Source organism: Mustela nigripes, chromosome 2 (genome assembly GCF_022355385.1).
Source record: "Mustela nigripes isolate SB6536 chromosome 2, MUSNIG.SB6536, whole genome shotgun sequence".
Lineage (NCBI taxonomy): Eukaryota > Metazoa > Chordata > Mammalia > Carnivora > Mustelidae > Mustela > Mustela nigripes.
Genome location: NC_081558.1, coordinates 163,392,179 through 163,407,227, shown reverse-complemented (window position 1 = coordinate 163,407,227; position 15,049 = coordinate 163,392,179). Strand labels below are relative to the sequence as shown.

General features: G+C 40.8%; 1 protein-coding gene across 1 annotated transcript in view; it reads right to left on the bottom strand.

Annotated features, from left to right (window-relative positions):
- The window catches only part of MORC1 (MORC family CW-type zinc finger 1), a 189,148-nt gene that overhangs the window by 22,748 nt on the left and 151,351 nt on the right, over positions 1 to 15,049 (bottom strand). Inside the window, exons 21-23 of the mRNA XM_059388362.1 lie at positions 7,270 to 7,339; positions 5,065 to 5,131; positions 1,739 to 1,885 (exon numbers count right to left, since the gene is read on the bottom strand). Of these exons, the coding sequence (XP_059244345.1) occupies positions 1,739 to 1,885; positions 5,065 to 5,131; positions 7,270 to 7,339 (284 nt within the window). The remainder of the gene's footprint in view (positions 1 to 1,738; positions 1,886 to 5,064; positions 5,132 to 7,269; positions 7,340 to 15,049) is intronic.

Genomic DNA, 15,049 nt, shown 5'->3' with positions numbered 1-15,049 from the left:
AGTGGGATTTATTCCAGGGCTGCAAGGTTGGTTCAACATCCGCAAATCAGTCAATGTGATATGAGGAATTTGAGGGCAGGGCGGGAGGGAGGGAGGTTGTGGGGGGGGTAGGAAGGAAGTTGTGGGGGGGTAGGAAAGGAAAAAAGAAACAAAATGGGATCAGGAGAGAGACAAACCATGAGAGACTCTTAATCTCAGGAAACAAACTGCGGGTTCCTGGGGAATTGGGGGTAGGGATAGGGTAGCTGGGTGTTGGACACTGGGGAGGGTATGTGCTATGGTGGGTGCTGTGAAATGTGTAAGTCTGATGATTCACAGACCTATACCTCTAGGGCAAATAATGCATTATATGTTAATAAAAAAGATATGTATCTCCCACTAAATATATACTATCAGTAACACATACACACACACACACAAACAAGCAAAAACAACTTAAGTGTTCAGAAACGTAGTACTCTGGCTTCATTTCTTGGCCAACAACTTATCTCTGGATCCCTGGTATCATTAGTGAAGATGTGCCCCAATGCAAAGTCCAAGCAGATCTGCCTACTCCATAACCAAGAGTTCCTCCTCTTTTCTCCTAGGGCAGGACAGATGCTAGGAGTGTGTTTCTAAGGGATAGGGGTGACCTTCATGCCCATGTGTGCAGAGGCTCGCAACCCTGGATGTTGCTGCAGAAATTTCCATAAGGCCTATGACTATTGTAGAAGTGAGTTCAAGTCTTAGTTCAAGTCTTAGTTGAATTTGCAGTCTCCTTCCACACAAGACCAAAGCCTGGGCTTGAGTCGAAGTTGTAGCTCCCTATACGGATGCCCCACCACTACCTTTCTCTTTGCCAACTTTCTAATTCCATTCTTTGCCAACTCTCTTCTTCAGGAAGTTTTTGCAGTCATTCATCAATCAGAAAGTCAAAGTCACTGTCCTCATGAAAAATACTATTCTAGCCAGGACATGTGGTGGGTTTGCCTTACCCGAAAGCCTCTTACTTTACAAGGCAGGCCACTCTAGGCTATGAACCTTAACCAAACCACTGGCTCCACTAATTCTGTGGTGTTCCTGCTCCCACCCCCTTCCCTCCCTATGTTACATATTTTAGAGCACTCTTCCGTATACTAACTTCTTTGGCTTGATTGTAAAGCCTCCTATCATAGGTCCCTAGTTGGAAAAATTCTGAGTCCTGGACTTTATCCCATCTCTCTCTATATACTTTGAGAAATGAGATTCAGATGTCTAAGTCCCTCATTGACCCTGCCCACAAATGTTCACCTTCTACACTGAACCAGAAAGTAAAACTCACTTTCCCTTGATAAGTTTCTTATCTAAAGCTACAAAAGGAGACTTCCCAGAAGGCTATTACAAATATCATGAAGGTCTTCATCAGGCAATAACAAAATAAATAAAAAATGAAAGATGAAGGAACGGAGAAAGGGAGGAAGAAGTTCAGTAAGAATTTTTCATAACATCCAGGAGAGAACTAACATTTCCCATACTGCCAGACCACGTGACAGACCACGTGACATGGGCAGTTAGCAACTGTAGTTCTATTTCAAGAGACATTTAATCCCATGGTGTGTCTGTAGCGGCATAGTTAGGAGATAAATCATACAGTCATTCTACGGAATCTTCTTGATAACTTTACCACTCCACTGGAGGAGGAAAAAAAAAAAGATGAGGTGTTGTCATGGCTTAGAAAGTGCCACAAAGCAAATGGAAATAGGCTAGCAAATATTTTTACCTTAAATTCGACACCAGTTTTCTTACAGTTTCCTTAACAGATGTGCTTGGAGAAGATTTTGTTGGTAAATCCACAACGTGACAACTACCCCTCATAGAGAAGCTGGCGCCGTGTCCCGAACGTGGACTTAAACCTTCCACCTGGGCACTGTGCAAAAACAAGCCGAGACTTATAATTTCAGACTTATAATTTATTAGGTACCAACAAATTCAGAAACATTAATAGATGACAAATAAAATGTTAATATACAATAGATGAGAGCAAGGCCATAAATGTCATGCTAAAAACTGTCATTTAGGGAGTTAAAGAAAATCAATTCTCAACTAGAAAAATGACTATTTACTCCCGACAAATCTTGTTTCAAGATTTTTGGGGGAGCTACAATTAAACAGAATTGGCAGTAATGCATCCTTAACTAGAGTAGTCCCATAACATTTGCTTTCTTTGCTGAAAGAGTCTTTTAAACCAAAGTTCTATGTTAGCCTGAGGGAAGGTACATACAGAAATAAAACAAAAAAGGGTAACATCAGTTGAAAGAACTATTTAGTCAAAATCTGTAGGAAAAAGAGTGTTCCAGGGGACATGTAATGATCCTGGGTAGAGATGAAGCAGGACCACTGGGGCGGAGTGTGTGGGAAAGTGAGGCACCGGGGAGGGGAGGGCTGGGGCCTGTGGCCAGGGGGCAGGAACTGGCGTTTACTCTAAGTAGAGCAGGCACTACCACTGACCGGTTTCTCTCATGGAAGCAAGGTGATCTGCTGTGTGTTTTAAAAGGGTAACTAGCTGTAGTGCGGAGAATAACTCACAATGAGGACACTCAGAATAGTGCACTGTGTCAATGAGACCCAAGGTTTTCAGTACTGTGAGAACAAAACACATTCAAGAGGGCTGGGGGACTTGTAATTTGGGAGACAAAGCTGTGTGGGCAGGTAGGGGTCAGATCACATAGGAATTTGTTTGTCATATAAGGAGGGGGTTTTTGTAATCCTTTCATGGTAATATTAAGACCATAGCTCTGGAGAGTTTTATGTTTATATTGTATGGGTTATTTAAAAATTGGACAAGAGTTTATATCAAATAGAATGTGTTTCTACTGTCAGCAGCTTTTTGGCATTAATTCTAACTTCGACTGATATTTTATTTAAGGATAAGAGGATTATAACAAAATGCTTGTCTCTTAAAGAATACTTACAGACTATCTGAAGCTTATTAAGTATAACTTCCTTTATGCTGAAATTTTATTATGGTAGTCCTCTAAATTTTTTTTTTTATCATTTTTTGGGATGCTGAAAAGTCATGCACTGGAGGTAAAAGGTAAAGTACACTACACCTGAGCACAGAGAGTCCTCTCCGAACCCATTTCTCTTCCTGCCAGATAGTAATAACGCCAACCTCACAGAGCTGTGCTGAGGATTAAACAAGACACACGAAGAATTCAGCCCAACTCTTACACTTAATAAGTGTTCAGTAAATAGTGCCGAATTATTACTGTTATTATGATCTTTATCATCACTACTACTATTAATGAATTTGATAAGATTCTTCTATGAGTCAAGTTCTAATAAAGAACTCTAGGCTAAACCATTATCCATAAAGTGGTCTAGTGACAGCATAGGGGGAAAACTGCATCATTTAGTCAATTAACAAATATACCAGCTCTGCGTCAGCTGCTATTCTGGATGCTAATGACACAGAAGTGGTCAAGACAGCCCTGCTCTTATGGAGTGAATTAGCTTCTAGTGAAAAGACAGAAAGTAAGCAAGCTAGAATGTAACACACTAAAAAAAAAAGAGAGAGAGATAGAGAGAGAGATAGAGAGAGAGACTACTCAATAAGATACTTTAAAATAGTAGTAAGTGCTCTGAAAAAAAAACAAGCAGGATGCTAAGATCTGATACTGTGCCTTGTCAGGAGTGGGACAGGCTATTGTGGATAAAGGTGCTATGGCTATGGGAAGACTGCTCAGACACCTGGAATTATGAAGAAGAAAATATCTGGTCCCCATCCTTATGGGAAGACAGATGTTCAGAGGACCAATTCCACTTGACAATGGTGTTGCTCACCCATCGTGTCAGAATACAGCTGATATTTGACAGGTAATTATTTTTTTTAAAGATTTTATTGAGAGACAGTGAAAGTGAGAGAGATCACAGAACTCCAGAGAAAAGCAGACTCCCCGCTAAATAAGGAGTCCGATGCGGGGCTCAATCCCAGGGCCCTGGGATCCTCAGCCGAAGGCAATCGCTTAACCGACTGAGTCACCCAGGCGCCCCTAACAGATAATTATTGAAGTTGAAGGAGTTATGACTGCTCTGATCACTGCATTAGTGGCTCTCTGAAACTCTGAGTCTGCCTGCGAGAGTTGGGGGTCCCAGAGAAGAGAACACTTAAACCCGAACTTGAAGGAAAGAGTTATAGACTGGTGTACAGCTTGCAGAGGGCAAAGGAAGCAGCATGGACAGAGATGGAAATGTGATAAAAACAGAACTCAAAGCAACTCAGAAACTCTGGGAAGCAAAGTGGGGGCTCCAGGAAGGACCAGGAGTGAAAGGGACTTCCACCGTGCTGAGGAGTTTGTAACTTATCTCACAAGTGATGGGGCCATGAAAGGCTTCTGAGTAGAACAGTGAAGTGAGAGGGTCTGAGTCTCAGAGGGAATCCTCTGTCAGCAAATGCAGAAAATAAAACAACTCTCTGTTTTTCTCCGACACTCAATTCAATGTGCTCCTATGCAAAAAGGGTCCACGATTTGGATTCACAGTCACAGGGTCTAAATGCCTGGGAAGCACCTTTGACAAGTCTAAGTGAGGGTAAGAGCTCACTTCCTTGGAAATGTCCTTTCTGTTTTATTGGGCATCCAAATTATTCAGCTGATTTTATGTTAAAAGTGACAAAAGTCTCATGTCAAGAAAATTCTAGCATGCAATGATTATCATAATTACATACACGTGTAACAATAAGATAATGAGCCACACAAAAAAACAGGTTTCTGATTGCATATTCACACCTTATACACATGTGACATTTTCAGTTCTTTCACTACATTAGAGTAATTTGAATTAGTTGCTCACTGTGAGTAGGAAGTTAAGCCTGTTCCACTTCATTATCCTCAAATCTTCACAAAAGAAAATTAAAAGGTTCAGGAAAAAGGTAAGAAACCTAGCCGTATTCTATTCTTTCTTGTCTCCTTTGTAAATTTGGTTCCATTCTTAATTGCCTTTGCTTGTTGCTATTATTTTCTTTCTTCTTGTATTTAAACATTGATAATTACTTTGCAACAGTATAATTGCACTCACTTGGAATGTGTGTAATTGCAGTACACTCACCTTTCCCGGTTAGGCAATGAAGAGTTTCTCTTTATTTCCAGAGTATCACTGCTCGGCTCTTGTTTTTCTTCAAAAGACAGACAAAATGAAGACAATCACATTTTGATGATCACACGATAATGTGAAATGAAAGAAGTGTCAGCAGTTTATTCATTATTATATATTATTAATATATTTATAAATATTATAAATATAAAATTATTATAATTTGGATTTGTGTTCCAGACATCCTCTTGTAAAAATGGACCAATATATTCTTAATACAACTTACAATAGCCTTTTAATAAAGTATAGGTGGTATATATAGTAATCCAAGAGCCTTTGTAACTTGTGTTTTTGTTAAGTTCTTTTTCATGATGTTTATTACCTGCAACTGGTGTGCATAGGGTGACTGCTTGGTGTTCCCTTCTCTTATAGGCCTCTGCCCAGACAACCTCCTGTCTCCCCCCTAGAATCCCACTCTATTCCATTTTAGGTTCCGGTTCAAAAACATCCTAACACACCCTGACCCCAAACATTTCTCTAGTAGAGAGTTGAAATTTAAAGCAGAAAGAGACCTACAGTCATCTAGTTGACCTACTTACTGAAGGAACTTCATTATTTTATGTTCAGAGAGGTGAGTGATTCATTTATAGTTCACAGAAATGCTCTGACTCCTTGGATTGGTTTTAAGAGTGACTTGGAGGCAGTATATGCAATAAGCCAATGTGTCTTTCTTCCACCTGTCTCCAGAATTCATTGTGGTAACTGTCCAAATATCTTATTCCACCAAGTAAACCCTTGCCAACGAGATAAGGGCCATCAAAGGCCAAGTGGAACAACATAGCAACAAAGGAAGTTTTAGATGGTGGGTGAACGGCTGAGGATCTGCCTCCTTTAAGTAAATAGGAAAGAGAAAACACAAAAAGAGGTTTTCTAAGCATACTGCAGGTGCCACTGGTTTTACTCACCGGCTTGCAGACAAAATGAAGTTTTTTTTAGCCCAATGGCCAACTAATCTATAAGTACAGTCATTTGAAATTATTTCACAATTTGTTCTTTTCAAACCCTGGATGAATATTTGAAATTAAATATTAATTTTAGGACCAAAATTGTATTAACAATTTTTCCATTATGATTTGGAAATCCAACAGGCACATACTTGAAATCATTTTAATACTTTGAAACTTCTAGGAAAGACAGGCTTTAAGATTAAAAGAGCCTTACAAAAGAAATCTTGATTGTGGAATTGCAAATTACCCTAATTAAGAAGAGAGATTTTAAAAACTGTGATTTCTTAGGGACCTCACTAATGGGTTCAAATATCAAGATGTGCATGGACAGCTGATTAGGTTACCTGAGCAACAAAGTATGCAGGGATTGCTAGTGACCACAGAGTGAAGCCATGAACTGATTCAAGGACTAGGAAGGGTGAAGCCAAAAGGATCTGAGGCTTGTGAAAGAAGCTAAGAAAAGCTTTAGAACTTATATCAGAATAAGAGCAGAACCATGAAGATAATGGGCTTGGTTCTCAGGTCCAATGGTAGAATATTAAAACAAGAGAGAGAATGGTATAATAATAATTTAACACATAATAAAGGGGTTAATGAATGGATGCTAAGAAAACATAATCTTCTGAGTCTGGTTTGCTTCCAGCTTCTCTATCCAGCATAACAGTTTTTGGATGGAATATTAAAAGATGGCAACTGTAATTTTTTTTTTTTTTTAAAGTTCAAGTCTCTCACTTGAGACAAAGGACGTCCCATGAGGATAAAGGAACTAATGGATGTGTTTGGTGAACTAGTCTAAGGGGAATCAGGAAAAGCAGGAAAAGGACTACAAAACTGAAGACAGAGAACTATTATAATTTTCAAAACACAGTCTGAATTAAAGAGCTCTTATCAATCTACTGCAAACTTCTAAACAGAATTCAATGGAGAGTGTGGCCCAAGTCTGCTGCTGGAGATGTCAGGCAGCGTGTGGCAGTGCTGGGAGGACTCTCCTTGGGAAGGAAGGGTTTCTTGGCTCCTCTGAAACACAGGACATTGGAGGCTCACTCTCCACCCACCCATCTTCCCACTTCTGGAACAACACATTTTAACTTTTAAAAGTCCAAACTGCTATCAAACTTCTGATCTACATCCCACATCACATGTGCCTCATAAGTCACACTGAAAACAACTCAAACATCACAGCTAATAGAGGTAAACGGAATTATTCTTTTACCTTTTTTCATAAGAGAAACTTCCTTTTTTTCTTGTTTCAATGAGACCTCAGTGTCATTTTTATCTAAAACCTGAAAAATAAGCTGTTTACTTAAAGCTGCACAAAAATATAGGATACATTATAGTGTGAGAGATGACCTGAGTATCAGTGTCCATATCAGAGAGAGAGGCCAGAGGCACAGTTATGCACATGTTATGATGGGAGACAATCATGCACATTGTAGAACATGATGGTTACATCATAGTTGTCGTACTTACTTTTACCATTTCTTTATCAGGACCTGAATACTTCTATCAATATTTGTACAGGTATTTTTAAAAATCCATATCATGTGTGGATGTAACAATGACTCTAACAAATGAGACAAGTATTTGATTCACCAGGAGCAACCATGAAGCCTCTGCTGTTCTAAGGAAGCTTATCACATCTGTGGTCGATACAGCAGACACAGAGCATGAGCTCAACATCAGTGCAATGAAATCCTTGGGGAGGTTGGGATCTGGGGCCTGAGGCCCACAGCATGATCGGGGAGAAGACAGGGATGGAGAATGCACCAGGCCAACCAGGGGACAAGATGGGGACATCTTGACTTTTGATAAAATCCAAGGAAATCTGGCTAAAAGGGGTCACAGAGCCTTAATGTGCTGAACACAGGAGCCAGGAGAGTTGTTGGCACCTGAGAGTGAGAGGGTGTATGTGTGTGTGTATGATGTCTGGGACAGGTGGGAGGAAGTGGGGGTTGGGGGAGGAGGAGGAGTGTGCCATCCAGAAACCATGTCTACCATTGCTTTGGGAAGCCTGAAGACCCATTTTGCAAGGCTCACACAAAATAAACTTACATTTTGGAAACATACTTCTTTAGATCAGAGAGAGAATTAGTTCATGCCCTTCAGGAAAACAGACCTAGAATGTTCCCTTCATGTATTCTGCAAATCTGTGAGAAGGTGAGGGAACAGGAAGTGAAAACCAGCAATGGAGAAGGCAGGGGTAAGGCAAGAGCTCCTTGATCTGAAGACCCTTCAACATGTGTTGAGATACAACTGCGTGCCCCACTTCTATGACCTGGTGGAAGGTGTTGTAGGTTCTCTGGGGCTTGCCCACTGTGTCTGTACCCATCACCTCTTTTTTTTTTTTTATTTTTAAGATTTTATTTATTTATTTGACAGACAGAGAGCACAAGTAGGCAGAGAGGCAGGCAGAGAGAGGGAGAGGAGGAAGCAGGCTCCCTGTTGAGCAGAGAGTCCGATGTGGGGCTCAATCCCAGGACCCTGAGATCATGACCTGAGCTGAAGGCAAAGGCTTTATTTAACCCACTGAGCCACCCAGGCGCCCCACCCATAACCTATCAAGCCCGCTGTGCCCTGCTAAACAAATGTGAGAGGGAGAAGCATATATTTCTCCCCTCCCAGGAAACACAAGCATATATTTTACATGGCATTCTAGAAACCACTCCTCAGGAAGCAGGTTAAATGGGCACACATGTAGCCTAGCAACAAAAGACCTGTAAGGCTCTCCATCATTGCTGCTTCTGTTTCACTCAAAGCCATAACAAGAAAAGTCTTGTTAGGGAAAGGGAAATAAATAAAACTAATGCTGGGTGGCTTGGTCGGTTAAGTGTTCTGCCTTTGGTTCAGGTCCCGATCTCAGGATCCTGGGATCAAGCCCCACGTTGGGCTCCCTGTTCAGTGAGGAGTCTGCTTCTTCCTCTGCCCCTCACCTTGCTCTTCTGCGCACACATACACACACACATCTCTCTCAAATGAATAAAATCTTAGGGAAAAAAACTGATACTAAGCTGTTTTGTCCATTTCAGATTAGTTTTTTACTTGTACTATAAATAAAGTCCTGCCCCAGGAGTAAATAAAACACATATATTTTTTAAAGTTCATTTTGCAAAATGACCTTCCGATGTACATCTTATTTCTCTCTGATGTATCATCAAACTTACATTTTTTTCCTACTATGCTCATACATACAGGAAACGTGTGTGCCTTTTTGAATGCCTCTAATTTCATATATTTTGAACAGTTTATAAGCAGCATAGACTATTTCCCACAGCAGTTAACAGCAACCACAAGATAAACTGACGACAGGAGCTATTTAATCCTTTAGTTACAACCGCTTTGTTGTAATCCATGATGATCCAGCTCAGAATGTGTTTCTTTCTTTGGTAACTCATCCTTGTGATAAAAATCAGACAAGAGGGTAGCATCCAAGATTAACCAAAATGACAGCACTCCCCATGGGGAACTTTTGTTGGTGGCGTTATTAGCACAGCCTCAAGAAATTGTTTTTGCATTTTATTGTTTAGTTGTCTGCTTGGAGCCGTGCCTTATAGAGGCTGTTTCCATGAAGGTCAGGTGTGTCCTCTCACTCCAAAAATGGTACTCACGCAAAGCTTTCCCATCTATATTGCAGGAGAGATTACCTTCTTTTCCTTTCCCGTATTTTCTTTATTCTTTGGCATAGAGATGTTTAAAAGATTCTGGATAAACAACTCACCGCTACAGTGTTCCCTTTTAAATAACACTGAATTACTGAGTTCATTGGATGCTCTCCTCCATCACAATACATTTGTGGCTTTGAAGGTCTGAATACTTTCAAGCTGAAACAAGACATAGGGCTGTCTTTTCGACGACACTACTTGTATATTTTGATACTGCTTACAAAGCTCTTTCATATACATTACTTCGTTTCATTAGAGAAGTGTTCTTCAGTCTCTTAGGCTTAACTGTGTTTCATACTCTGCAGTTGAGGGATATCTCTTTCCTAAGATTTTACCTCAGTCATGAAACAGATAACACCTCCCACTCAGTAAAGGAGATTATAGTCAACTCTTCACTTGGGGTTTTAGACACCTTAATTAAAATTATGTTAACAATGAGCAGAGCGGGATTTGTCGGTTCTCCAAGGGATTCAACAGATGAATATAATACCACATGCTCAATTTTGTGAAATATCTATTTAAGAGGCTAAATAAATCATAAATAAGTTAGAGAGAAGGGAAAGAACATACCACAGTCAGCTGCGTAACTCTTCTCTAATTCAGCTGTTGTTAGGAATGCTTAAGAACTGGTTTCTATCACTGTATCTGCTTTCTTTCTTGCTATTTCTTTGCCCCACTATCTCTACCGTAAGCCTCTATTATTACCAAGGACCCCGAAAGGCTACCAGACCAGTAACAACTTCCTGCCAAATTCAAAGGTCCTTTCTGTTTTCACTCTTCCACAGTGAATGTTACGTTCTGGGCTCCTCTCTCTCTTTCATAAATTTATTCCCTAAAACTGAGTTCCAGTATGGGTCAAGCATTGTTCTGATGAAGAATACCAAGTCTTGCTACAGAATTGTACTCATTCACCCTCACCATACCCAACACTAACACTTTCTACCCCTTTCCTCTGCTTTCCTTTCCTCATGACCACTTGCCACCACCTACCCTACAACACAGTTTACTTATTTGTCTTATTTGGGGTCTGGTACCCCCACTGGAATGGAAGGACCACGAAGACAGGGAGTATCATCTATTATCTTCCTGCTATATCTCCAGGATCTACAACAGAACCCGACACTCACTCAGTATACGTACAGAATCACAGAAAGTCCTGGCCAGATGTACACGTTGCTGAGGGATAGGGGGAGTGGAATCTAGGCATTACAAACAGCAAAGGAAAAGTCAGGGAAGCAAAATAAGCTTGGGGTGTTGGAGGCCAAAGAAGATCAGGGTGGCTACAGAGAAGTGAATGAAGGGATGAGTGGTAGGGGATGAGAACTAAAAAGAGGTCAGGCCAGGTCACCTAGGGCCTTGAAGGGCACAGCAAGAATGTTGGATTCTGCTCCAAATGTGAGCAGAAGCCACTGGCGGGTCCTGAGTAGGAGAATGGCATGACCTATCTTTCGGATGCCGTCATCAGATTTTTAGACGGTGGATGCCAAGAGAAGCAATGAGATCATTTATAGAGCTATTGCTACAGCCCTGACAAGGGATGTTGGTGAATTCACTAGGGTGGAAGCTGTGGAAAAGGAAATACGGGGTATAGGTTCAAAGAGTGAGTGGGCAGGACTGGCTGCCAGGTTGAGTGCCAGGTGTGGAAGGAGGAGAGGAATTCAGGATGCCTCCTGGGCTGGGGCCTGAGTGGCTGTGAACGGTGGTGCCATTTACAAGGAAGCAGGAAGAAGTCTCCCGCTGTTTATTCTTCCCTTGATTTCTAGAACTTTCTGTGTCCCAAATCTCCCAGGATCTTTATTTTTCTGTCCACACTTAATTCCTCAATGAACCTATTAAAATCTCAGGGGTCCAACCATCAACTTTATCCAAACAATGGCCTGATGAGCATCACCAACCCTAACTTTCCACCTGTGCTCCAGTTTACTTCCAGCTGACGTTCTGCTGGAACTTCAGATCTTCAGTCCCACATGTGCCAACTCGGATCCCCTGTCAGCTCTTCTCTTCCTGTCTGAAACAGCCTGTCATTCCCAGCTGCCATCTCCAAACTGCTCTCCCTGCCTCATCTAACGTGCTCCTCTCTAGCGTCTGCTCTGCTTCCCTCCAAATGGTTCCATGTTCCTTGTCATCCTTACACTCCAGTCTTTAGGCAGCAGATCCTACTTGATTTTTGGGTCTTCAGCTTCTCCTCTGCCCAGGACAACAGCATTACCACAACCTGGTTCATCTTCCTAAACAAAATCTCCATGATCAAAGATTTCTTCTCAAAACCTTCCCACAGGTCCTGACTGCTTCCTACCTCAAGTACAAACTCTGAATCTGGTTTCCAAAGCCCTTCTAAGTTACATGAACATGTTTTCAGTACTTCTTAACAAAGCCCCTCTGCTATAACAGAAGGCTATCCTCAAAAATCCCCTACAAGCACCGTATATACTTTTGCCTTCACTCTCTAGGTGGTATGCCTCTCTGTCCTTCCCTCTTTTAAGACAAGTGTAAGTCCTACTCTTTCCAAAATGTCCTTTTTAGTTACTCCAGCCCATATTGATTTCTTCCCTTCTCTGAAAAACTAATAGTAAATTACAGTTCTTTGTTATTAGTAATGGCCAATCATCTTATCTCTGCAACCCAGATAAGCCTGAAATCTTACAGCAGCTTCAATTCTTCCAGGATACTTCAGAGCAGAATTCAAAACTTGGGTCCATCTCCCCCAAACAAATCCAATTCTACAAAGCATTAATAAATATGCATAACGTACTGAAGACTGCATTGCCAAATGCAAGGTTACATCCAGCAAAAATCTATTTCAGGTCACCATGAACCACCTCTATTTCTACATCTTTGATTCTGGCTGCCTGCTGAGCTCTCTCCCCACACCACCCCCTCCAGCCTCTCCAATTCTGCAGCACCATGTTTTTTGGCTTCTGGGATGACCTTCCTCCTTTCCCCAAATCCTTACACACACCCCTCTAGCTCTCCCTTTGCTGCAATTTCAGTCTCTCAATTTTCATTCTTTATTCCCATGTCCTGGACCAACCAATAAAGGCTGAATTTTCCCTCTTCAGAATCACAGAAAATGTTTTTTTAAAATGTTTTTCATAACACAAATAATTATTTTCATTATTTCATTCTGTCACAAATCATCACATTTGTTCTCATAAAAACCTTGAGAGTAAGATTATTTCTATTTTATATATTAAAAAACCAGAAGACTACAAGTTGATACAACTGACGAGGGGGCTGTAGGTCTAACTTTGAACCTGGGTTGGTCTGTCAGAGCACAGAGTCTGTCAACTTTCTGTAAAGTAATGTTAACACGTGGTTTTATAAAATTCTCTTCCAATTTTCCTGCTCCTTTAGAGCAAGGATCATATATATGAATTAAATATGTGTATATATATATATATATGTGTGTGTGTGTGTGTGTGTGTGTGTGTATACATAATATATATATACATAATATATATATACATATGACATCTCTCTGGATCTCTGGATCTCAGGATCTCTGATATGTATTGTTTATACCTTTGTCTTAATTGGTGCATGGTTGTTGGTAGTCCACATACTGGCACTTGAATATTCAGGTTCATAAGTTCCTTAAGTTCATAAGATCGTCCTTAGGGTCAGGGGCTGTATCACATGCTATCTCTGTGTCTATTGTAAGTCTGCTGGTGACCTGATGAATTATGCTGTGGAGAGTGAGTATAGACATTTTTTCCTCCATAACCTTTAGGGAAGCTCTGGTTTGCCTCTTGTAAAGGAGCTGTCTCTGCCTGTGACATTTCTGATAGTGTTAGCAACAATCAGAGCATTATACAAGTTCATACAGAGTTCATAAATAACATCATCAACCAGGAAAACTAAGAAATGGCCTACTTTTGAAATTAAGGCAACTTTGATCATCTGAAATCACATTCTTACAATACCACTGCAGTTTACTCTTAAAAAACAATTTCTGTTAGGAGCTGGAAAACTGATGTGTATTTAGGGCAAATGCAGCATTTAGGGACTGACTGGCTATGCAGGTTACTTATTTTCCTTCCTTTTTTTTTTTTTTTTTTTTTCACCTGCTCTTGAGGCTACAGAGTCATCTTTTCACTTCATTGTCATGTAGGACTGATGCTGAAACAGAGCGCTTATAGCTGTTGTTTCTGTGTGGTGGGGTTTCGTTTCTGGCTACCACAAAGCACAGACACAGACACTGGAGACTCATCAGCTGTGCCAGATGGCTCCCAGCTTTTGTGACGTACCACGAACACCCTGTGAGTGGCCCTAGAGATTCAGAACTGTCTGATGAATTTCCTGAGCTGGAATCAGCCTCTTGTGAAAGATGCCCCTACAGAGTAAAGAAGGTATAACTGGCAAAGGACTTCATTCTGAGACAGGAAGATGGTTCCATCTACACCTTCCTTAATTCATATGTCTTTCCTTAGCCCCAGAAACTGCCACATTCTGAGCTAGACACTGGAGGGCAAATCTTTTGTAGCAAATACAGAGACTCTGCTGCCAAACTCTTAAAATACATCTGTCAACAATGATCTGGCCATCGGATTTTTTTTTTTAAATATCTGCACAGTGTCCAAAATCTATAAAGAACTTAGCAAACTCAACACCCAAAGAACAAATAATCCAGTCAAGAAATGGGCAGAAGACATGAACAGACATTTCTGCAAGGAAGACATTCAGATGGCCAACAGACACATGAAAAAGTACTCCACATCACTCAGCATCAGGGAAATACAAATCAAAACCACAATGAGATATCACCTCACACCAGTCAGAATGGTTAAAATTAACAAGTCAGGAAATGACAGATGCTGGTGAGGATGTAGAGAAAGGGGAACCCTCCTACACTGTTGGTGGGAATGCAAGCTGGTGCAACCACTGTGGAAAATAGCTTGGAGGTTCCTCAAAATCTTGAAAATAGAGCTACCCTATCACGCAGCAATTGCACTACTGGGTATTTACCCTAAAGATACAAATGTAGTGATCCAAAGGGACACGTGCACCTGAATGTTTATAGCAGCAATTTCCACAATAGCCAAACTATGGAAAGAACCTAGATGTCCATCAACAGATGAATGGATAAAGAGGTGGTATATATACACAATGGAATACTATGTAGCCATCAAAAGAAATGAAATCTTGCCATTTGTGATGATGTGGATGGAACTAGAGCGTATCATGCTTAGCGAAATAAGTCAAGTGGAGAAAGACAACTATCATATGATCTCCCTGATATGAGGAAGTGGTGATGCAACATGGGGGCTTAAGGGGGTGGGAGAAGAATAAATGAAACAAGATGGGATTGGGAGGGAGACAAACCATAATTGACTC